A 25657-nucleotide genomic window follows, 5' to 3' on the forward strand; every position below is an offset into this window, starting at 1 on the left:
AACCTATTTTTCCATGAAACCACAGTATCGATGTACAAATTGTCATTTCAAAATGGAAAAAGTACCTTTCAGCACTAAATGAAACGACTATCTGTTCAATTCATGGAATGAGTTCTCTTATCAACGGGGAGGACCAGGTGCTAAAATTTTGTTGATCCCTTTAGCAGAGTTCCAAATACAGACATTCCATGAAAAGTCATTGTCGTAATACTTCAAATACTACGACCATTCCATGGAAAGGGCAAGAGTACAGTCATTTCTATGTATTGTCGAAAACTGGATGCTCTCATTGCCGTGAGAAAGATGATATCATCAATATTAATGACCTAATATTAATACAAAGATGTGATTATCCAGTTTGTTTGAGATTGAAAATTGTTTAAACCAATATTGGTTTTCTATTTTCTCAATAAATATATAAATTTGGCATTCATTTTTATGAATTAATTTCGAAATAATTGAGAATAGGTGACTATGTAACTGGAGGAATAAGATTTAAAAATAGCATTGATAACTAAGACAACTGAACAAATTTGAAATTTGTTAAAAAAACACTCGCATTTCTCATTATAACATTTTTAATATTTACAGATCTTGCATTATTTTTGTGTTCTCCAATCATGTAGAATTTTTGCTGCTTTTTGGAGAGTCTCTTCCTCCTGCAATCAAAAGTTTTATATTTTTTACTATTTATTCTCAATTATACTTTTGTGTGTATGAAATTTTCATTCATTAGGCCTATTTTATTTTACTGAATCCATTGTGTGGAAATCTAGCTGAATATTGGAGAGAAGTTGATTTTCCACAAAACCGATTATTATTAATCTAAATGCCGAAATGGTCCTATAATGATTGAGTAATTGAACTAATTCATAATTTCCAATAAAACTATTATCAACAATTCAAGAGATATAGAACCTTCAAAGATAAGAAAACTGTAAGTATTTTATTTATAAGGTTACTATACAATAAATTAGAAAATAAAAAATTGTAAATTCCTCACCGATTTCACCAGTATTGAGGGAATAGGTACCGCGCATATTGAAGCACTTTGTGAGCAGTTATTGTTCACATTAATATTATATCATATATTATTATATTATATACTATTACTTACAATCTATTATTAAATTTTAGATGGATTATTGTTGTATTTGTCAAGCTAGACTCTATTTGGTTTCTGTATATGTATTTATGAGTGTGAATAAAAAATTTGAATTTGAATTTGAATTTGAATATTAAGCTTGAAGTAATACCGTAATAAACTACAAGTACATTATGTTACATTTCAATAAATGTCTCTATCTCAATAATTATAGCGTAGGTATTCTTCAATTTCCTTGTTGAGTGGATCCTGTTTTGTTAGAATTTTGTTGCTAATACTGCATTATAGAATAAGAATGAGATGAACTTACAATACGAATAGATTTAGAGAAATTACCTTGACAAAACAAAAACGTATCAAGGTAGAAGCCAATTGTTTATTAGGCTCACTGTAGAATGCCGAGGGAGGAATTCCCAGCAGACCAACGTTTTTCGTTAAATACTTAGCAAACCTGAAGTCTTTGTACTTATCCGTTTCTTTTGACAGGTCAACTGAGCTTTCTGTAATAATTCAAATTCATAAATCATGTTGAATTACATAAATATAAGGAGCCTATGGAAATGCATTAAATTATGTAGATATTAATTTATCTATTATCATATTATTATATTTGTTTCATTGTTATGTGTGTAAGTTAATTTATTTTTAAAGAGAGTATAGTGGAAGGTAATAAGCTAACATAAACAGACCACCGACCTGGAAAGGCCTGAGTGGTAGGTACTTTATATTTGAACATCGAGCTCACTTTTTCACAGCTAGACAAGAATTGGAAATAGAGAATGAATTCATCCGATTTTTCTTTGTCAATTTGTTGTTAAAGAATTAGGACCTCTTTTACGTTGGCCACACTGTATACAATAACTTATTTTGTAAAGTATATTAAACGGTTTTTTGGTTCACACAAGATAACGTGGAATCATAAACTACATGATTATACCTCTATTAAGAAGTTTCATAACTACCGTATTCCAAGTTCATATCACTCAAAGTGAAATGAAAGAGATGTTGTCAGTTCCACATAGTTTAGGCCTATTCAAGCCAAATTTGAGCAAAGTTTCAATGCGCGCAAGCCATCATCGTCAGTGAAGTCATCAGATTCATCATGATCATCATCACATTGAAACATATAGGCTTATCATCATTCCACCTTAATATGGAAAAATTCCACAACATTTCTGTTTCTAGTGTAAATTTCCTATCACTTACTAAAACTTAGAAAAACTAATAATAAGACTCTAGGGATATTACAACTTCGAATAATGTTGAAGGGCGAATTATGCTAATATAAATAATCCTGTAAAATCCTTATAACACTCATAAAACTAACCTAGAGATGACCAATCAGCCACTATGAAATAGCCGCCCTCGGGAATAATCGGTTTCATGCCAATCTGTGTGAGTGTATTGACAAGAAAGTCTCGTTTTGACTCATAATTGGACGCGTTCTTCTTGAAAATGCTATCTGCGCTGTCCATCCTAGTCATTTCGAGTTCCAAACATCTCGCAACTGCTTCCTAAAAAAAGGGAAGAACACAACCAATTGAATATTGTCAGTTTTAAAACTTGAATCTTCATAATAAAATACCTCTTGAAACATACATACATCATTGGTCTTGGTCAAAAAATGTGTAGACTATTCAAATTAATTTTTTGGATGAACATATAATATATTCTGGAATAAGTAGGATGTAAGAAGAAACTGAATCATTCATCAACTGATCAATAAGCTTGCAATCAATAGTAATACCCTTACCAAGGAAAAAAGAACTATATTATTATTGTTGGAACTTTATTTCTATTAGCTGTGCTCTACACACATTATTTAGGGATTGTTTTTCTGCACAATGTAATAACAATATTATTATTGTGGAATCAATTTTCGTTTGTTTAATAAATGATCATGAATAATATGGTATATCAGAGTGCAACTACCACTAAGCTTATTACTTATAATTTAAAAAGCAGAACATAATTAATATAAAAAGTTGAATAGGCTATACTCTAGCTATAGGCCTATAATGAGCTAGGTAGTTAAACATGAGCATGGACAGAGGTAAATCAGGAAATGAAGCTGACTTGAAGCGGAGTGGCGCATGAGTTGACACAGTTTTGAGCCACGATTCGAAGGTTCTCCAAGAGGTTGGCAGGTCCATAAGCCCATCCCACTTTCCACCCAGTGACACCCAACGTTTTCCCCGCTGTTCCAATGGTGATGGTGCGTTTCCACATGTCTGGTAGTGAAGCTGCAATGACAAATTTGAAAAAAAACCGTTGAAATTAGCAATTTTAAAATGTGAAGCTGCAATGACAAATTTGAAAAAACCGTTAAAATTAGCAATTTTAAAATGTATTACTCTAATCGATATTTATTGAGTTTCTATCTAATGAATTTTTTAATTCCAATTATTTATACATATGTTACAATATCATAATAATAATAATATCGAGTGACCTGGCTGGCTCAGGTCTGGTGTCAGAGTTTTCAGGTCGCAACTGATCAATTTCAGGGCCTCTGACATGACCTAACGACTGCTTTTTAGGCAACCGGGACCGACGGCTTAACGTGTCCATCCGAAACACGGGAGTGGCCCGAGATAAATATCTTGCCCGGGCCGGGATTTGAACCCGGGCCTCTGAATCATAAAGCCAGCATCTGATCCACTCGACTACGGCCACTCCATATCATTCTCAACTATGAATGATTGAGAAAGGATCAACAGGTTTAAAGCCCAAAACTTATCAGAGTATATCAAGAATCAAGCCTGATATGATATCATTCATCCTTTTAAAATACTAAAACTTCATCAGTCTTTCTGAGAAGTCACAACCCAATTTTTTACTTTCCTTGCCCTACTACCATAGGTAAGGAAAGTATTGCTTTCCAAAAAAAATTAAGGTACCCTAATTTCAAGTTTTCTATACGTTTCAAGGTCCCCTGAGTCCAAAAACATGATTTTGGCTGTTGGTCTGTGTGTGTGTGTGTGGTGTGTGTGTGTGTGTGTGTGTGTGTGTGTGTGTGTGTGGTGTGTGTGTGTGTGTGTGTGTGTGTGTGTGGTGTGTGTGTGTGTGTGTGTGTGTGTGTGTGTGTGTGGTGTGTGTGTGTGTGTGTGTGTGTGTATGTGTGTGTGTATGTGTGTATGTCTGTGAACACGATAACTCCATTCCTAATCAACCGATTGACTTGAAATTTTAAACTTGAGGTCCTTATACCATGAGGATCTGACAATAAGAAATTCAATAAAATTGAATTCAAAATGGCGGAAAAAATGGCGGATAATTACTAAAAAAACCATGTTTTTCACGGTTTTCTCGAAAACGGCTTTAACGATTTTCTTCAAATTTATACCATGGATAGCTATTTATAAGCCCTATCAACTGTCATGAGTCTCATTTCTGGGAAAATTGCAGGAGCTCCGTAATATTCTTGTGAAAAATGGCGGAAAATCACTAAAAAACCATGTTATTCACAGTTTTCTCGAAAACGGCTCTAACGATTTTCTTTAAATTCATACCATGGATAGCTATTTATAAGTCCTATCAACTGACATGAGTTTTTTCCTTGGAAAATTGCAGGAGCTCCGTAATATACTTGAGAAAAATGGCGGATAATTACTAAAAAAACCATGTTTTTCACGATTTTCTCAAAATAACTTGACTGATTTTTCTCAAATTCATACTCTGTATAGTTATTTATCAGCTCTATTAACTGGCATGAGTCTCCTTTCTGAGAAACTAATGGGGGGTCCACCCCATCCTTGAGAAAATGGACTTTGTAACCTCCTTCTCGTGCATGAGGTAGGTAGAGTAGTTGATAAAAAGAACACATAGTCGAGATATTTCATCTGTAGAACAGCTGTTTTGACGACTTTAAAAAAATGACGACTAAAAAAATCATCGAATTTCACAATTTACACAAAGGAAAAAGTACTCTGAAAACAATTATATATATACATATATAAAAAAGTCTGATCGTAGTTTCAAATATGAGCAAGGGAAGTTGTGTGAGTGTACCACACCAGATTTTATCTATTGTTTTCAATAAAACTTTATTTTTAAAGTTATTTTCAATTTATTTAACCTTTATGTTGTTTATAATTATCTGTTAATTCAGAAATAGAACTTTGTCAAAGTTAGTTGTTCAACATTTGAGTAGCTGATCAATTTCCGGTGAAAAGTTAAGTCCGCATATCGATTACACCAATATTTGCTATCAAGTTTTATTAATATTTTGAATATCGAATTGAAGATTCGATTTTAATCGAGAAAATGTAATATTACAAATAGTATGACGATAGGAGTCTCCTACAATTATAGTAATTCATTGTGATATGATATCATTCATCCTTTTAAAATACTAAAACTTCATCAGTCTTTCTCAGAAGTCACAACCCAATTTTTTTCAAATACAAATTCATTTTATTTTCAAAAAAGTGTACATTTACAACACATTCCGTATTTACGTTCTTCAATATTCAATACGAACCAATGTCGATATCGTACTGGAGATTATTAATTCCATATCCAACGCTAGTAATAAGCGAGAGTTATTGAAAAATTTCCCATTTATTTTTATTCTTCGAAAACAGAGAAAAAAATAACTTTCAAGGTGGATTCCCCACACCAGCGACAGTGGTAGTGATCGGTACCGTGAAAATATTATTCCCATAAGTTCAAATGGGGTTATTCATGCTAAGTAAAAACAGTCTAATCAGAACTCATGGAATTATATTTCCACTGTGCCTTCCACTTTCACTGTTGCTGGTGTAAGAATCCAGCTTGTCTGTTAAATCAGATGAAAATCTGTACAATCATCATAAGTACAGTGAAAAACAGATAAAATATACAGATAGAAACTGACCTATTCTCACATGTTTACTTGGCTGGTAAGTGATCCATTCATAAACCTCATCCGAAATGCAAAGCGTGTTCCATTTTTTACACAGATTGGCAATGACTGTTAACTCTTCCACTGAGAATACTTTTCCAATGGGATTGAGAGGTGTATTGACAATGATGGCTTTGGTTTTTGAGTTGAATTTTGATGCTAGCTCATCTGGATCCAAAACCCAGTCTGCTGATGTCATTGGACCATCCGAGTCATTATTTGGTTTCTGCAAAATTAATAATACATTCCCATCAAACTTGCATTTAACTTTGAAAATAGTGTAAAGATTTTGAGATAATTATTCTGAATTTAAATACAGTTATGCCATTCGACACAAGACACATTAACGTGTAAGACAATAAAATTATCGTTATAATCAGTTGTACGTATTTATAGGCTACGTTGAGTAGTGTGATTCACCTCAGGCTGACAGCATTGGTTGAATGGGAAGCAGTGATGTTATATAATGAGGACTGCTGACAGTTTTAAGTGAATTTCACTAAATATGTAGGCTAAATACGATTATGCAAATTTTATACACATTGAGCATAGCAAATATAGGTATATTCTGTCTAGTGATCGTAGGAAGCAGTTCAAAAGCAGCCTAATAATATTCGAAGTAGTAAATCGATTGAAAAATTATTATTTTAATTAGCAATAAACTGTTCAAGACTAATCCCAAATTGGTCGTCTTCCCAAGAGGGGTTGGAGGAATAGAGATATGAAAATCGTGGTTTCATTAAAAAGAGATGAGATATATGTAACCTTGAGACCTACTAATGTAACTAACATGTATCAATGTTATGCCTCTCAGCTGGATTCCCTCTTCAGTGAGAGTGACCGTGCCACGTTACAATGAGAATATTATTTCCATAAGTTTTAATGGAAATATTCATACTCGTTCGGCCATGTTGAGTGGGAATAGTCCAATCTCAACTCATGGAAATTATACTTTCACTGTACCGGTCACTTACACTGTCACTGATATGTGGGAATCCAGCTTGAAAGGATAATTAAATTGTATAATTCAACCAAACCGTTCTCTTCGAACCGGTAAAAACAAATAGTGTATCAAGATGTAAAGTGGGATTACGTAATTGAAAGTGGAATAATTAATTACCGGTCGTAGTGGGATGTAGACTGGTTTTCCTCCTGCAGCTGAAATCGTAGGCTCATAACTGTCAAAGAATGGCTCAATTATGATAAACTCATCACCAGGGTTAGTATGTCCTTCTATGCAACTGAATAAAGCCCCATAAGCTCCACATGTAATGAGTATTTCTGAGAAAGCATCGATCTCTCTCCCAATCAACTTGGAGTATAGTTTGCTGAGAGTTCTCACCAATTTCGGATGGCCCTGTGAAAAATCAAAAACCGGCATAAGTACGAGTGGATCAGAATCATAAATTAAGTTGAAAACAGAATTCACAAGTGGTAGAATGATATCCAAAACTATATATCTGGGCTATAAATTTATTATCTTTTCAAAATTAGTAGATTTATCAATAAAATATCAGTAAGAACAGTAGGAATGGAAACTTATGAGAGAATGATGATTCCTATCAATGAACCAATTTGCGGGGAAATTAAACTGGTACCGTATAGAAAAATTATCGATTATCTTATTCTCTACTAGGAGAATGAAGTTTTCTATGAGTGACAATTCTCAATCATTAAAATTATTTCTGTGAATCAACATTGAATCGAAGGTTTTAAATGAGTAGTGATATCTCTTCACTCTCTCTTGGATTAAGTTAGAATGCTAAAACTTACAATTTTTTCCAAAACTAGACATTAATTTTCTTTAAATATGTAATCAGTTTTATTTTGTCACAATTATGCATTTATAAAGCCATCTCAGTATTTTTTCATGTCTTAGAAAGTACTAATAAAAGTACTCAAATATTACTTTTATTAGTAGGTACTCCATTGTTAGTACATTCATTTAGATTTTCACTAGATTTTTCAACTCACATAGTAAATATCCGACTGTATTATATTTGTTCATAGAATTTTTTTCACATTTATTTCAAGAGGACTATACTCAGAAGTTGATCATTTCCAATACCCAAAAGGAAACAGAAATAAGGGTACTATAGTAATTATATTATGTATGGTAATTAGAAAAATATTATATATTTCCCAATTACAAGTTTACTAAAAGAGGTAAATGTAACTGATACAATACAGTTTAAGGTGCAAATAAAGCAGTCACTGGCCCGATACATTATTAGGCCTATATTGAAACTTGATTGTTTTTCAACGGATGAATGTGAATGTATTAATTGATACAACTCAAATCTTACAAGATATATACGAAGGCAAATCTTAAAGGTAGTCAAATCTTGAATCTTAAAGAAGGCAAGTCTCAAATTCTTACAAATCCTCTGGTATACTGCTGGAGAAGAGGATTTCCATTGACAACAACGTCTTCAAGAGTTTGTGTCACATGTTTAGGTGCTGGAAAGTCTGGAAATCCTTGGGCCAAGTGCACTGGTCTATGTTCTATTGCCAACTGAGTGAATTCATTCCTGTCAAAGTGAAAGAGTGTTAGCAATTTGATGGTGGTATTTTCAAATGTAATCAAAATATCTTGGTCCCATTGTATGTTTTATTCATTTGTAAAGAAGATCTAATTTCATAATTTGAAACTTTTTAGAAGTAAACCTATAACATAATTAATTATATGTTCATGTAAGTATACGAATACAATATTCAATATTGGACTTTTAGAATATATCATGAGAAATAAATTTATTATCAAATTCTCATTCAAATATTGGAAATATATTTTCAAAAAAATCACATACTTAAAATGGTACGTATATATGTAAATTAAATAATATAATAACAATTTCACAGTGTGATCAATCACACGCAAAAATTTAAACTATCTACACCAATACAGTTTAAGGTAAAAATGAAGCAATCACTGGCCCGATACATTATTAGGTCTATATTGAAACTTGATTGTTTTTCAGCGGATGAATGTGAATCTATTAATTGAAACAAACTGCTATTACTTTTGAACTCTCTCTAGTTCGAGAGATGATATTCAATTTTCAAAATCAAAAGTAAAATCAATAGCATATGATGTCAATGCGACTTTCTAGGGAAATACACAAATAAATAATCATCATTGGGCCGATATTCAAAATATTTTCAGTTTATACATAATATTATATTTTAATATATAATTAGTTTAAATTTAATTGAACCTGGTAGAAACCAACCATTTTCAGAAATTCCCATAGTTGGCCTACAGATGAATTTGTCAACTTAAAAGTGTAGTTTATATACCGATAATAATGCAAATTATTCGGTAGTTATTTTATTGTTTCAGTCTATTGTAGGCCTACATCACGATGAGACTATTTTTTCACGTGTCTGACCGCTATATTATTGGCTTCAAGATATGATATACTCCTATCTAAACGTTGACCCTGACACATATTTAAATGACTCAATAAAAAAGATTAAAACTCACCATACACTGTTTCCTATATTTCCAAATCTTCCAGGTAGTTTGAACTTTTCTCCGCTCGGGGAAGCCATAGTCGCTAGTAATAAATTATTTCAAATGTTAATAAACCTACTCAAGAAAGTTCTAGAAAATCAGTCAGCAACTATTATTTAATACATTTGAGAAATCAAGCAATAAAATATTATCTCTCAATTATTATCGCGAATGAAAAAATGTGTTTGTCTCTCTCATAATTCTCAAATAACAGTGTTTTGAGAGATAAGAATGTATATGGATGAGTGTGGTACGGTAGTGAGTTTGTTTGTAGGCCTACAGTATAATTGTTTTTTTTTTTATCAAAGTAACAAGTGCTTCTTATTCTATCCACAATGAATAGACTATTATTGTAGGAGAAAAATCGTCATACTATTGTTCATGAATACATTTCATATTCACAATCCACTCTATATTAGAATATGGTACTGTAAGAATGTAATAGACAAATCGTTTGAAGTTTACTATACACTATACATCACAACTAATGTGTTTGTGATGGCTGTGAATTTTGTAACACAAAATCCTGCAGCAACCTACATTAACTGTATTTTTATTTGTGTAGATTGTTAATAAATTATTGAGCCTAGATGTAGACCTTAGATCTGCTTTCAATTTTTATCCTGCTGCTCTGGAATTTTCAGTTCCTTCATATCGCTATTGTAAGTTCACTAGAGATACAAATAATATAATTTACCTATTCTCACATGTTTACTTGACTGGTAAGTGAGCCACTAATAAACCTCATCCGAAATGCAAAACGTGTTCCACTTTTTACACAGATTGGCAATGACTGTTAACTCTTCCACTGTGAATACTTTTCCAATGGGATTGAGAGGTGTATTGACAATGATGGCTTTGGTTTTTGAGTTAAATTTCGATGCGAGCTCATCTGGATACAGAACCCAGTCTGCCGATGTCATTGGTCCATTTGAGGCGGTATTATGCTTTCTGGAAAATGAATAATAATACACATTTTCATCAAAAATACATTGGAAATTGTGAAGATATTTACGAAATAAATACTCGGAATGAAAATGAATCAACAAAGAACTACAAATAAAAAGAGACTAGACAGACAAGTAACGTTAATAAAATATGTAGTGTGCCAAATAATGATTTATTACAGTTTGAATCAGTTGAACGTATAGGCTATTCACAGTGAAATTCACTTCAGACTGGTTTTTGGTTTATTGAATGGTTTTGACGATCGTTGAATCGGATTGATATTACCTATAGGCTATATTCATTCACAGAACAGCTCTTTTTGAGAAAAACCAACATATATGGAACTCAAATTTATTACAAGGCTTCCTACTCATTTGAAAAATTGGGAAGATATCAATGTTTTTGAGGAGTTGGAAAGCTTTTTGATGGTGGAGTATTCTATACCACGGAATAGTTTGTGTGTAGAGAGGGTTCCTTTGTGTGATTTTTTTTCTTCTTTTTTGTATTTGAATTTTGACAAATACTATATCCTAATTAGAGTCTCTGGGAAGCTTTAAAAACATTAAACAAACAATTATCATTAGGAATACTGACAGTTTGAAGTGGATTTCACTAAAGATGTGAATACGATTATATGCAAATGTCATACACATTGATCATTGCATACCAGTAGGCCTACATGATAGCCTATTGTCCAGTGATGGTAAATGTAGAAGCAGTTCAAAAAAGTAGCCGAATAACATTGAAATGATAAATCAATTAAGAAAATGTTCATTTCAATCATTTTTAATAAGCAATATAGTTTTATGTTTAAGACCAGTCCCAAATTGATGGTCTTCCAGATATTTTGAGGGATTGGAGGAGCTGGGATGAAAATCGTGGTTACATTGAAAAGAGAGACCGTTCTGGCAACCGTAGCCTACTATCATGTAACCGCCTCGCTAACTAACATCAATACATATTATATGAATCTCTCAACGAAATGTTATCCTTTTTTCGTTGGGCCGTTGTTGCCAAAAACGAATAGATAGATAGATAAATGCCTTTTATTTACACTACAATTTCAAAAGTGATGTGGGCGAAATTGAGGAAATAAGAGCCCCCTCTTACATGCACTTAACCCAATAGTGTGCTGATGAAAAATTAAATAAATTATTACCGGTCGTATTCGAATGTAGACTGGTTTTCCCCCTGCAGCTATAATCATAGGCTCATAACTGCCAAAGAATGGCTCAATTATAATGAACTCATCACCAGGGTTGGTATGTCCTTCTATGCAACTGAATAAAGCCCCATAAGCTCCACATGTGATGAGAATTTCTGAGAAAGCATCGATCGCTCTCCCAATCAACTTGGAGTATAGTTTGCTGAGAGTTCTCACCAATTTTGGATGGCCCTGTGCAAAATCAAAAACCGGCAAAAGTATGAGTGGATCAGAATCATAAATTAAGTTGAAAACAGAATTTACATGTGGTAGGATGTATCCAAAACTTTATATTTGTGCTATAAATTTATTATCTTTTCAAAATTAGTAGATTTATCAATAAAATATCAATAAGAACAATATGAATGGAAACTTATGAGAGAATAACGATTCCTATCAGTGAACCAATTTGCTGAGAGTTCTCACCAATTTTGGATGGCCCTGTGAAAAGTTAAAGATCGGCATAAGTACATAGGCTACCGTATATAGGTACGTACTGTAAGTGGATCAGAATATCAAGACAAAACTCAACAGTACCATATTTAAAAAATTCTGGGATCCATCCAAAACTATCTACAAGTGTAATCCTATTGAAAAAATGTTTCAAATAATATGATCTCTTGAATTAAAATTTATCTTGAATAAAATCGTATTATGGAAATGCTAAAACAAAAACATATAATTTTTTTCAAACACACTTCAATTTGAATGAAAAAATATGGTTAAATAACCGAAACCGGTCTTTCTAATTATCAATAAATCAGTGGTTTTTTGACAATTTCTTAGTCTTTTTTCATTCAATATGAATAATTACCACAATATCAACTTCTCAACTACACAAAACGTGACACTTCAATTTTTTTAAATTTCTACGGTAGTCAGTTTTATTATTCCAATTAAGTTAATTTTATTGAGTTGAATAGTTTCAATAAATTCAAGATATTGTTAAAATAGATAGAAATGTCCAATAAGATTCATATAATTTGTTCCTTTGTTTGAAATTTTCGAACATTCATGAGCACTTAAAGTAAAAAAACGTTTATTCTTCGAGTTCAAAGCCAAATTTCAAAAAGTTTGAACGCTCATATAAAGCTCAAAACGTCAAACAAAGGAACGAATAATATGAATCTTATTGGACATATCCAAACATATCCTTAGAAGTAGATTTTGACTGATAGTTTTCTATTTATTGACGTTTTTCAAAAATATCGAAAAATTTATGAGCATTTACTGAATTTACTGAACATTTTTTGTTTCAAATTTCATGTAGGAACTATGCTCTTCGGCTGTTATACCTTTCGTGGGACAATCTGTATACCGTATCATTGGAAAAATATTTATTATATTTCTCAAATACAAAAGGTATGCCTGTTAAATAGATGTGCAACCTAAACCTTGCCAAATATAGAAAGCAATTATAAGAAAGTAAATTCTTACAAATCCTCTATTATATTGTTGGAGAATAGGATGTCCATCGGCAACAACGTCTTCAAGAATTTTTGTAACATTTTTAGGCGCAGGAAATCCCTGGCCCAAATGCACTGGTTCATGTTCTGTTACCAACGGAGTAAATTCATTCCTGTCAAAATGAAAGAATGTTGGAAATGTGGAGGTACCTAGTATTTTCAAATTCAATCTAAATTCATTATAAAAATAGAGGATCTTGATACCGTTGGTTATTTGTAAAGGAGAATTTCATAATTTACAACTTCTCAATACACACAATATTCAATATTGGGCATTTGGGCCATACCATGAGAAATAAGTTTATATGATTGAGTGGAATATTGTGAAAAGTTTTCAAACTTTGAATTATTCAAATAGGCTATACAAAATTCGTCATATTCATAAAACTCTATTAAAATTGAATGATTGAGACTATTATAACAATTTCTCAGGGTGATCGATCCAGCTCAAACATTAAATTGGATTCCACACAAATAAAGTTTATGTTAAAAGTGAAGCAGTCACTGAAGCGATAAAACAATATTTTGCTGAGGGTGATGCCCACATGAGCTCTAGGCTTGTGCTTGGTTAATGAGGCGGATGATCATGAGGGATGAATGGACCCACAGTTTTAGGTGGTTTTCGAACCACCGGGAAACGATTTCACAACTCATGAATCAATCCTATTCAGAGGAGTTGGCTCAAGCGGTCACCCTTCCAACGGGAGTAGAAGGAGCATGATTCTTAAATTATCTAAGCCATAGCTTATCAGCGCGAGCACTGACAGATAAATGTCTCCTTTAAATATTATGATTCATGAGTAGTGAAATCACTTCCCGGTGGTTCGTAACCCACCTGAAACTGTAGGCCCATTAATATCTCATTATCATCCGCCTCATTACGCACGCACAAGCCTAGAGCACATTTGGGCATCACCCTCAGCAAAAGAAAGGAAGAAAAAATATCATCATTACATTCAACATTTTATTTTATTTACTAGGCCTAGTAAAAAGTTGAATGAATCAGGAAAAACAACTTCCAGAAATTTCCATTGATGGCCTTAGTAGAATATGTCAACTTCAAAATGTTGTTGCTACTCGTATATACAGCATAAATATTAATATTTTGTCATTTTTACTACTTTAGTACATCATAATAAGAATATTTTGTTTCACACGTTTCTGATTATGATATTACTAACTTCAAGATATATTCTCCACAAACAGAGAGGTGCTCAATAATTATTTCAGTTTGAAAAATTTATCTAAAAATTGAACCAGCCACTGATTTAAATTAATCAATAAAAACTCACCATACACTTTTTCCTATAGGAAAATTCAATAACTTGAAATTATTGTAAATGATTTTAAAGTAATTATAATTGTCTCTTTCAAATCACTTCAAAGTACTTCAAAACAGTTCACTCCAATCATTCTAAATTATTCGTAAATTAGTTCCAATCATTGGTCTTCAAGTAATAGAAAAGTACTTCAAAGTAGGCTACTTTATTCAAATCATTTAAAGTAATTTATAAATCATTGCCAATCATTGGTCTTCAAATGATTGAAAAATACTTTAAAGTACTTTGTTAAATCATTTGAGGTAATTTATAAATCATTTTCAATCATTAGTCTTCAATGACATTTCAGAATTAAAAGTAATTTGAAAGTACTTTAAAATGATTCAACTTGCCCTAAAAAGAGGTGACAAATTTGAAATCACTGGCAATTAGTTTCAAGCACTTTCAAATCATTCCCTTGCTGCTTGGGTATATTTCTAAATCTACCAGGCAGTTTAAATTTTTCACCGCTCGGAGAAGCCATAGTCACAAGTAAACTGTTTTAAAATGTTGATGAACCTATCGTACTCAACTAAGTTCTAGAGAATCTGTCAGTAACTATTTATACATCAGGAAAATCAAGCAATAAAATATCGGCCAACTATTATCGCAAATGAAAAAAATGTGTCTATCTCGCTCTTAATTATCGAATAGGCTACCAGTGTTTTGAGAGATAAGAATGTGAATGGATGAATGTGGTAATGAGTTTGTAAAAAAGAATAATTGATTTCTTTATCAAAGTAACAATGCTTTTTATTCTAATCACAATGAATGACTATAATTTATTGTAGGAGACTCGTATCGTCATACTATTGTTCATGAATTCATTGCATATCCACAACCCACAAACAAAAACTCTAAAAATAATAATTCTCGGAGCATCTCACTTCTGATAGCTGCTTCTCACGTCTTTTCGATCACCGCTTCTCGCAGCTTCAACCTTTCAATTCAATTTTGATAAGTGTCTTTCTAAATGGACTATAAAAGAAATAGACTATGATGCAGATTCAGGTATCAAGGGTACATAGTGGTAGAAAATGCCACATATCAAACGGTTTTAGAGCGCGTTGGTTTTATTTTTGAAAATTCGCAATAAAATCAAATCAGCCAGTCAAGTTTTATGTCAGTGCAGAATCGGTGAGCATTTCGCTAAAGGAATCTCATATGGGAAGAGTTGCAGTCGGTACTGCAGTAGCCTATATTTTACCCATTTGAAGCCACCATTCTATTTTATTCTATACACTCTTATCTGTCGAGGTCAACCAGCTCAAATCTAGTTGAACTGCACGTTATGAAGTATTCCATTTATATTGATAGGCCTTAACAGTGGATACATCTATTGACAAGAATATTGCAAATATAGAGTAAGGCCGTGTTTGATTATCATTTAAAAAAACAGACAACAATGAATGATTTGTTCATATCAAGGGAATTGACATGAATAAATTATTGTGCATCACCGGTAGAGCAAATAAGTTATGAATCATTTTATTAGATTGATCTAAGATTAAAATAAATCTAAGAATATAATTATAAGAATAAAATATTATTAGAATCTTAATATAAAGTTATTGGTTCCTAGCGTTATTAAATGTTCGTCGCAACAAAAAATGTCTTCAAGCTAATTAATAATAATAATATCGAGTGGCCTGGCTGGCTAAGGTCTGGTGTCAGAGTTTTCAGGTCGCAACTGATCAATTTCAAGCTAATTGATATTGGTTCAAGGTATTCACATTAAAATTACACATCATAATTTTATCATTACTGTATTCATTTATAATTTTCATTCGAATCTTATCTCAACTGTCAAAACAATCCTTATCTATAATCACCATCAGTAGACTTACGTACTGCCTCTCACCACCATTCCTTCAGGATCGCTTGGATCCTCTCTTAGGTTTATTTCAGGAACCCATCCACTATAATTTATTTTTGACCATATCTCAGTAGAAAAACTTCTCACCTATCATACCACAACATACTTCCGATACATCGACAATACTCATATTCACTACTATGCATTTCTCTACTATGAAATTTTACCCGGACTCATTGTATGCCCACAAAACAGTCACCAAAAGGTCCTTGACTCATATTTACTTCAGCTTAAAATTTCAGATTAAAAAATAGATATTTGATGAATGTTTTTACAAAGCATAGAAACGCTTATACAATAGAAGATGGAATATATAAAAGGATAAATGAACTGCAGGCATAGCAACAAAAATATATTTATTTTGAAAATATAATATAATAAATGAACTTGAAAGCTATCACAGATACAGTTGAATGGAATTGAAATTCCATACTGTGAAAGAAAAATAGTCGTAATCTGATACTTGAACAAACTATTTGTTCTAGATTTCTCAAATTAACAAAGCATAAATAATTATTTTATTTACATGGCGCACGGAAATAATAGTGCAACCTACAAAATAACTTTTGAACTGAGCGTGAATGTCTGTTTTGATTTTAATTTGCAAGAAAAAATAGCCAAAACAATTATTGGTTCTGAATCCATAATGGAATGATAATATTATACTATTCACACACCATTTGAATTAAAGTTGCACATTATTTCAAAAATTAGACAAAAGCTGGTGCTCTGATAGAGATAATAAACATCTGTTATAGGCTACGGATGCATAGGATTTGTACAGTCTGTGATAATAAAATTGTTTAGAACCCAACCTGTAGCTTCCCATTATGTTTACTTTCATTTTCATAATTGATAGACATAAGTCTTTAACCCCATAAGGTTTGATAGAATTAGTAAAATGCACTTGATTGATTCATTTCAGTAAAGTTTACAGTTTCGATGACTTCCAATCCCGGAGAAGTTTAGCAGCTTTCTGGAGATTTTCATCTTTCTGTAATCAAAGATCACAGATTGTTATCAGCAATCCATCAGTCAGTAGCCATTATCAAATATAATCGATTCTGAAGGATGTAATTTGAATTTGGAGGCACTAAAGGAATTCAAGCTTAATTTATTAATGCATTTCCAAGTGTAATAATAATTTGTTTTATCTTTTGATCAATCCAGATACAATGTATAATCCAGTTTTTAGTATAATGTATATTTGGACAGTAAATTTTTGGATTATTATAAAAGTGTTTTTATAACCTCATTTGGACTATTTTCATCAAAATTAGGGAGAAAAACAGTTTTGGGTTTATCCTGTTGATTCTCTCCCAATCAATAATTTGATATTGTGAATGTGAAATATAATAAATAAATGAATTGGATCAAAGCTTGAATGGTATATTCTTGATAGAAGACTTCATTCAATAATTATATGATTGAATGTAATTTTATATGACAGATTGTAATTATATACAATGATAACATAGAATAGAATGACTCAATATCTGGCGACCACATCACATTAATTCATATAACGGAAATTATAACTACCAAACAATATTTTTCATTTCTTCTTCAAATCATAAGATGAAATTATCAATCACTCACAAGTACATGGTACTTTTTACAAGTAAATGGAAAAATCCTGCAATTGGAGATAAACTAGCAAATATATTTTTCTCAAGAAAATAATGCAAATGGAGTAAATAAAATTCATACTGCTTGAAAAGTATACAAATATCACAGGATATGAAAGTAGAGCAATTGTAGATGAAAACTATACATTTTCAGCTTCAATCATCACAGAATATTATGATGTTTGAAAAGAGTTCAATAGGAAAACAGATATGACAATAATATCGAAACTCACCTTGATAAAGCAAAACCGAATGAGATTGGAGGCGAGAGGTTTGTGCTGTTCACAGTAGAATGGTGAAACTGGGATGCCCTGCAGACTGATGTTCTTTGTCAAAAACTTGGCAAATCTATAATCTTTGTACTTATCCGTTTCCTTAGAGAGATTGACGGAGTTTTCTGTAAAGCAAAACGAGACAGGAATTCAGAGATTTTTAGAGCTAATGGTTGACTTCTTCATTTTTGTACTGAGAACTTGTAATATGTAACAACGGCAGTCATTTCCTGAGTTGAAAACCCTTTTGTCTTCACCATGAATCATTACAATGAAAAAATATTAAACTCTGCATACAAGAAAAGAAAATATCAGATTATTTGAATACTTGAAAAAAGAATTCACTAAACTATCTAATCCTTGACTCATGCACACTTTCCTTAGAATGAAATAGTTCAAAAAAATACAAGTATCAGATTTAACTTCTATTCTTTTTTTATAATATTCAAATAAAGGTCGATAAACAAGAAGTTGCAGACTCTCAATTTATTGTTTTGACTCAACTGAAAGTCAAAGAAATACAATTAGTATTCAAAAGCCAAGATAATTGTGAAATATTTGTAACAAGATGCACTTCTTGTTAGGATGATTATTACTTTCTTATTAACGATTTTTCAATTAATTAATTACTAGAAACAGTAATCAGCTACTTCTAAAGAAGTATGTTGTAGTTCTATAAAGTACCGGTACTCTGCTAGTGATACATTATTTGTTAGTAATTCAATAACTGACCTAAAGGAGTCCAGTCAGCCACAACAAAGTATCCTCCTTCAGGAATGACTGGCTTCATGCCAATGTGCGTCAGTGCATTCACCAGGAAATCTCGTTTCGGCTCAAGAATGGCCGAAATTTCATTGAAAAAACAATCCGGGCTGTCCAGTCTCGTCATCTCTAGCTCAAAACTTCTGGCCACGGCTTCCTATTGATTGAAATAGAATATAATTTTCAAAGAAAAATAATTAATACCAATATAATTCTCAAAGATAAATAATTATTATAGAATAAAAAATTTCTAGATAGATTTGTTTTTTAAATAGCTACAAATTTGACAATTTCAAATTATATCTACTGCTTCATTTTGGTTTTGTATTTTATTTTATAACTTTCTTTATTGGATTATTGGATTAAGTTGATATATAACACATTCGAGTGATGAACCGTTCTTCAAGACTTCAATCATGATATAACATGCTCAGTTATCCAGAAAGTACCAAAACGTTTAACATATTATAGAAGATTCAAGATTCTTTATTGCCAGAACAGCTTTACATTAGAAGAACAAGAAGAAAAGAATAGAATTATTTAAGAAGAATTTAATAATATTAATTATTCAAGAATAGAATATATTGTTCATTATATATGCATATAACCCGTGGGAGTTGCTGGTCTCCTATCGGGCGCCTCCCCAGGTGGCGGATTGGGGAATGCCTCCAAGATATAGGGGGTACCGGGGAAATCAAATACCCAGGGTGGACCAAAACCAGCAAAAAAGCTGATGCCTTGCGGACGGAGTTCAGTGGACCTTCAAAGGCTAAGGGAAGAAAACCCCAACAGAAAATTGACTGCTGCCTTGGTATTGGCTTATCAAAGGCTAGGGGAGAAAACCCGAAAAAATAACCTGGTCCTCCAGGTTGGGAGTTGGGCGAGGGGCTAATAACTCCTCCTTGTCAAAAAAAGCGTATTGTGAATCCTCAAAATGAGCCAGGGAGTAGGACTGCCTACAACGGAAACAGAATTGGAAATAAGAAAAAAATCGATTGAGGAAACGGAAACACATATTTAAAGTAGCCATTTGGAATGTTAAAGCTAGGAAACATGATGGACGTAGCAAATGAGACTGTTAAATATACTATTGATTTAGTCGCATTGCAAAAGATTAGATGGATGGAAAGTGGTAGGATTGACAAGAAGGAATTCACCTTACTATACAGTGGGCCAGAAGTAAGAACAGGACAAGCTGGAACAGCATTTCTCATTAGATCAAAATTAAGAGATAGTCTACTGTCATTTGAGCCAGTTAGTGACAGGATGTGCAAGTTACGGTTAAAAGGACGTTTTAGAAACATGTCTTTTACATCGGCCTACGCCCCATCTGAGAAAGCACATTAAGAGGTTAAATCTGACTTCTATGATAAGCTGGGCCAAGTTTGTGAGAAAATCCCAAAACATGACATGCTAATACTACTTGGAGATTTTAATGCTAAAATTGGGGAGGAAATTCGAGGAATTGCAGGACAGCATACTTTGCATGAAAGTTCGAATGAGAATGGTTTACTACTGGCTCAAATTGCAGCAGAGCAAAACCTCTCAATAGTTAGCACCAGATTTCCTCACAAAAACATTCATAAGGGGGCTTGGAAGGTGCCTGACTCTGAAACTACCACTCAAATTGATCATGTTCTGGCATCACAAAGACATCTCAATAATTGATGTCACATCTGCAAGAGGACCTAACTGTGAGTCAGGCCATTTCATAGTAGTGACAAAGGTGTTAGAGAGATTATCTATGGTCGAAAACGTCAGAGGAGAGAAGAAATAAAAGTGGAATGTGGAGGCTTTAAAAAATGCACAGACCAGGACTGCTTATGAAAGTGCAATTAGCGAGAAATTGGATAACTGGGAGCAGGAAGGTAATAGAGAAGAGGAAATTCTGGATGGTGTTTGGACAAGACTAAAGGACATTATAGTAGAGGCTGCTGATGGCACTATCGGAAGGAAGAAGAGAGAAAGAAATGCTGATTGGTACGATGAAGAATGTAAGCTGGCAATTGAGGAAAGAAATAGACTGAGGCTGACTGTAATGCAAAGAGTGACAAGAGGCAATGTGGAAATCTACAAGGCAAGCAGACGGAAAGCAAAAAATCTTATTAGAAGAAGAAAACGAGAATACCTCAAAAGGCAGTTAGCACATAATGAAAACTTACATACCCAGAATGAAACAAGGGAATTTTATCAATCAGTCAAAGTAATGGGTAGAGGCTTCCAGCCAAGGACCAACATGTGCAGGAATAAGAATAGTGAAGTGATTTCTGAAGAATCAAAAGTGTTGGAGAGATGGGCAAAACATTTTCAAGATGTATTGAATGGAAATGACGAAAGAGAAAAAAATGCATGGACACCATGTTTTCACACTGCTGATGATTATTGAAGTTGTAAACCCCACTAGAGAAGAAGTTATAGAAGCAGTACAATAGCAGAAGAACTGTAAGTCACCAGGGGAAGACTCTATTACTGCTGAGATGTTTAAAAATGAGGAGATAAGGTGATTGACAAAATATACAAGTTGATTCTGATGATATGGAGAAAAGAAGAGATGACTAAATAATGGAACATGGGTCTTATCAGTCTAATTTATGGAAAAGGAGAGAAACTGATTTGTAGCAACTATCGAGGGATTACTCTGTTGAATGTTGCCTACAAGATATTATCCTCCATCCTTCTGAAAAGAATGAGCTCACCTCATTCTTTCTCTCATCAGAAAGAATCGTTGGCGAGTATCAGTGTGGGTTTCGACCAGGAAGGGGAACAACTGACCAAATTTTTGCTATACGCCAACTAATGGAAAAATCTGGTGTGGAACACTCACACAACTTTCCTTGCTCATTGAACTATTTAAAATGTTACATCTATTCTCGCTTAAAAACCTTTCCCCTTATTTTGATCAAATATTTCTCTTGTAAAAAAACATCCACGGAACAAAGTGCCCTTTTTATAACCCTACCTTAAAATTTCCAATATAGTTCGCTAAATAAACCTAAGCCTCAATATTAAACGAGAATAATTTAGGAGAAAAACATAATGACGATTGACGGCAGCATATTCGCAACTACGATCAGACTACTGTATATTATGTGTATATACAATTGTTTTCAGAGTACTTTTTCCTTTATTTAAATATTGTGAAATTCGATGTTTTTTTTTGAAATTCGTCAAAACAGCTGTTCTACAGATGAAATATCTTGACTATGACTGTGTTCTTTTTATAAACTGCTCTATCTACCCACGGTATATGGAAGAAGAAAAAGTAAAAACCGTGTTCCTACCTACCTCATGCACGAGAAGGAGGTTACAAAGTCCATTTCTCAAGGATTGGGTGGACCCCCCATTAGTACCCCAGGAAAAAGACTCATGTCAGTTGATAGAGCTAATAAATAACTATACAGAGTATGGATTTGAAAAAAATCGTTAGAGCCGTTTTTGAGAAAATCGTGAAAAACATGGTTTTTTAGTAACTGTCAATTTTCTCAAGAATATTACGGAGCTCCTGCAATTTTCACAGAAATGAGACTCATGTCAGTTGATAGGGCTTATAAATAGCTATCCATGGTATAAATTTGAAGAAAATCGTTAGAGCCGTTTTCGAGAAAACCGTGAAAAACATGGCTTTTTAGTCATTATCCGCCATTTTTCTCAAGAATATTACGGAGCTCCTGAAATTTTCCCTGAAATGAGACTCATTTCAGTTGATAGGGCTTATAAATAGCTATCCATGGTATACATTTGAAGAAAATCGTTAGAGCCATTTTCGAGAAAAACGTGAAAAACATGGTTTTTTAGTAATTATCCGCCATTTTTTCCGCCATCTTGAATTGAATTTTATTGAATTTCTTATTGTCGGGTCCTCATGGTATAAGGACCTTAAGTTTAAAATTTCAAGTCAATCGGTTAATTAGGAATGGAGTTATCGTGTTCACAGACATACACACATACACACACACACACACATACACACACACACATACACACACACACACATACACACACACACACATACACACACACACAGACCAATACCCAAAAATCATGTTTTTGGACTCAGGGGACCTTGAAACGTATAGAAAACTTGAAATTGGGGTACCTTAATTTTTTTTGGAAAGCAATACTTTCCTTACCTATGGTAGTAGGGCAAGGAAAGTAAAAATGCACGGAATACAATGTTGATTTGCACATCCTTTTCGTCGATGTTAAACAGGCATTTGACTCGGTGAAAATTAAAAACCTGCTAGAAGCACTAGAAAGTTTTGGTTTCCCTGGAAAACTAATAAGACTGGCGTCCATAATCCTGTCAAATAATATGCCAAGGTACTTGTTGGAAGAAGAACGAGCAGAGCATTCCAAATAGAGCAAGGGGATTGGCAGGGTGATGCATTGTCAGCACTACTTTTCAACTTAGCTCTGCACAAAGTAGTCCAAGAACTAGACCTCACAGGGAACATCCTATTTGAATCCAAGCAAGGTTCAGCCTATTCTGATAACATTGCGCTGGTGGCTCGAAATTCAGCAGCTTTGAAGGAAGCGTTTTTGACTCTAGAAAAAGAAGGATACAATATAGGTTTTGAAGTTGATACTAACAAGACCAAGTATATGAAGGTGATCTCATCGCTGGCAAGACGAGCAGCACAAGATTTTGAAGTTGAGGGATATAAATTTGAAAGTGTAGAGAGTTTTTCTTACCTTGGAACTGAACTGAATGTAAGCAATAACCTGAGTCAGGAAATTAAAAAGAGAATTGATCAGAGTAACAGAGCTTACTTTGCAAATAGAAGTTTAATGGAGTAGAGACTAATATCAAGACGCACGAAAGTAAAACTATATCAAACACTTATAAGACCGGTAGTGACATACGGCTATGAAACTTGGGTTCTCAACTCCCAAAATATGAACGCATTGAGGATTTTCAAAAGAAAAGTAATATGAAGAATTCATGGCCCCATATGCGAAAATGGAGAGTCAGAATCAATGCAGATAGAAGCAATGCAGATATAAGTAACATTCTGCAGGGAAAAGATATAGTGCGATTCATAAAGTCTAGAAGAATCAGCTGGCTGGGACATGTGCAAAGAATGGAGAACAACAGGATGCAGATGCAGATGCTTGTTGGAAGAATGAAAGGAACGATGAAAAGAGGTCGCCCGAGAACACGTTGGCTGCAGGATGTAGAAAAATATCTAGCGTGCCTAGGAGTGAGGAACTAGAAGAGACTGGCTAATCAGAGAGATGAATGGAGGCGAATTGTTGAGGAGGCCAAAAGGAGGTCCACTCAGGGCTGTAGCGCTTCGTAAGTAAGTAAGTATATTATATCAGTATCGAAACAATCATATTATATCATATTATTTTCATCGTGACAATCAACAATAAAGTTATACAATACTTTGCAATCAAGGCAATATTATGAACACCTTCTAGGAACAAATCTTGCGATTCCGTTTTTTTTTTCAACTTTTTACGGCTTTTATGAATTTTGATTTCAATGAATTATAATTATAAGTGGCGCTTACTTGAATCGGAGTAGGACATGTGTAGACACAGTTCTGATGAACTATTCGGAGGTTTTCCATGAGGTTGGCCGGTCCATAGGCCCATCCCAGCTTCCATCCGGTCACACTGAACGTTTTCCCCGCCGATCCAATGGTGATGGTGCGCTCCCACATGCCCGGCAGAGTAGCTAAACAAATGAATGAATGAATGAATTATTTATTTGCCAAAAACAAAATACAAAATCTTTACAGAAGTTATTTGTTTATTTTATTTTATTCTTTTGATTCAATCAATTCTCAAACTCACCCTGTACAACGCCTGCTCTGTGAATTCACTCGAGAAACATCTCATAAAAAACAGTATCTGGATTTTTCATTACGAAACTTGAAATTGATGTTAATTTCCAATAACTCTGTTGTAGTTTAAACACTGTGTTTCAAGTGTCCAAACTATAACAGAGTTACTTTAACTTGTCTATAACTGACCCGAATAATTGAGACCAGCTGTTTTTTTTTTTTGTTTTTTTTATTTAATACAACAGTTTACCCCGGTAACACAAAAACCTGTTATTTGTGATTAATTTCACAAAAACCTATCAGAGAAACCTTCTTTTTGAAAAAGCCTTCTCTGATTGGTTCTCGTGAAATTAGTCACGATTAAAATTGAGGCGGTAGGTGCAATAAGGGCCTATAGGCCTATAAGCCCTTATTGGGGAGAACTCGGAAATGGATTCTCCATCATTTCTTCTATATAAATGTGAAGATTTCATTCAAATATCTTTTTTCTTGAGGTGGGTATAACTATTATAGCAAACCCATGTTTAAGCCCTTCTTGCAGAGAACAGCTAATTTTCCTTACTTTTGTGGTTTTATTCACTATAACTTAAAATATTACCTATTAAAAACGTTGTAATTCAGCATAGCAGTATTGTATTATCAAATACAAACCTTGTGGTACACTTGCTGTGTCTAAATCATACTCTCAAGTGTATGAACCTTTCAAATATTTGAAGCAGCTCCCTGAAGAGCTTTCTTTGTTTATTGCAACAGCAGTTCCACTTAAAATAGGAAAGATCAAAGATGTCAAAGACCTCTATCCTTATTTGAAACAAGAGACGACAGTTTTATGAAGAGTTTTTTGCGAGAAGGGAAACCAACCAAGAAGCTGATGGACAAGTAC

The 25657-nt window shown here is 33.3% G+C and overlaps 2 protein-coding genes across 5 annotated transcripts; both read right to left on the reverse strand.

Annotated features, from left to right (window-relative positions):
* Nucleotides 1-560: 560 nt before the first annotated feature.
* On the reverse strand, nt 561-14979 carry LOC111049033 (kynurenine--oxoglutarate transaminase 3). Of its 4 annotated transcripts, none has more exons than XM_039432877.1 (12): nt 14418-14979; nt 13097-13238; nt 11615-11851; nt 10215-10458; nt 9478-9550; nt 8371-8521; nt 7111-7347; nt 5964-6216; nt 3182-3348; nt 2433-2619; nt 1442-1605; nt 561-659 (listed from the first exon to the last, which is right to left on the reverse strand). In XM_039432877.1, exons 5-12 carry the CDS (start codon nt 9543-9545, stop codon nt 600-602), a joined length of 1287 nt encoding a protein of 428 aa, XP_039288811.1. In that variant the 5' UTR covers nt 9546-9550; nt 10215-10458; nt 11615-11851; nt 13097-13238; nt 14418-14979; the 3' UTR covers nt 561-599. The 4 variants fall into 4 exon arrangements, with proteins under 4 accessions (XP_039288811.1, XP_039288808.1, XP_039288810.1 ...); XM_039432874.1 differs by having other exon boundaries at nt 10205-10458; XM_039432876.1 differs by lacking the exon at nt 13097-13238 and having other exon boundaries at nt 10205-10458.
* A 1680-nt stretch (nt 14980-16659) lies between these two features.
* LOC111049003 (kynurenine--oxoglutarate transaminase 3) lies at nt 16660-24665 on the reverse strand (the record flags this gene model as incomplete). The annotated part of the gene is given in 4 exon segments (XM_039432878.1): nt 16660-17314; nt 18182-18345; nt 18953-19139; nt 24499-24665. Coding segments are annotated over 4 exon segments (581 nt in total), but the record flags the coding sequence as incomplete, so codon positions are not given.
* Nucleotides 24666-25657: the final 992 nt, after the last annotated feature.

This window comes from Nilaparvata lugens, chromosome 7 (genome assembly GCF_014356525.2).
Source record: "Nilaparvata lugens isolate BPH chromosome 7, ASM1435652v1, whole genome shotgun sequence".
NCBI classification, from domain to species: Eukaryota; Metazoa; Arthropoda; class Insecta; order Hemiptera; family Delphacidae; genus Nilaparvata; species Nilaparvata lugens.

What these genes read in the sequence shown, in the direction of transcription:
- LOC111049033 (XM_039432876.1), bottom strand. Translation starts at nt 9,545, where the DNA reads ATGGCTTCCCCGAGCGGAGAAAAGTTCAAACTACCTGGAAGATTTGGA. An exon ending in CATGCGCCACTCCGCTTCAA is followed by an intron (nt 2,620 to 3,181) that starts GTCAGCTTCATT and finishes CCCTTTTTTTAG; the next exon opens with GAAGCAGTTGCGAGATGTTT. An exon ending in GGCTGATTGGTCATCTCTAG is followed by an intron (nt 1,606 to 2,432) that starts GTTAGTTTTATG and finishes GAATTATTACAG; the next exon opens with AAAGCTCAGTTGACCTGTCA.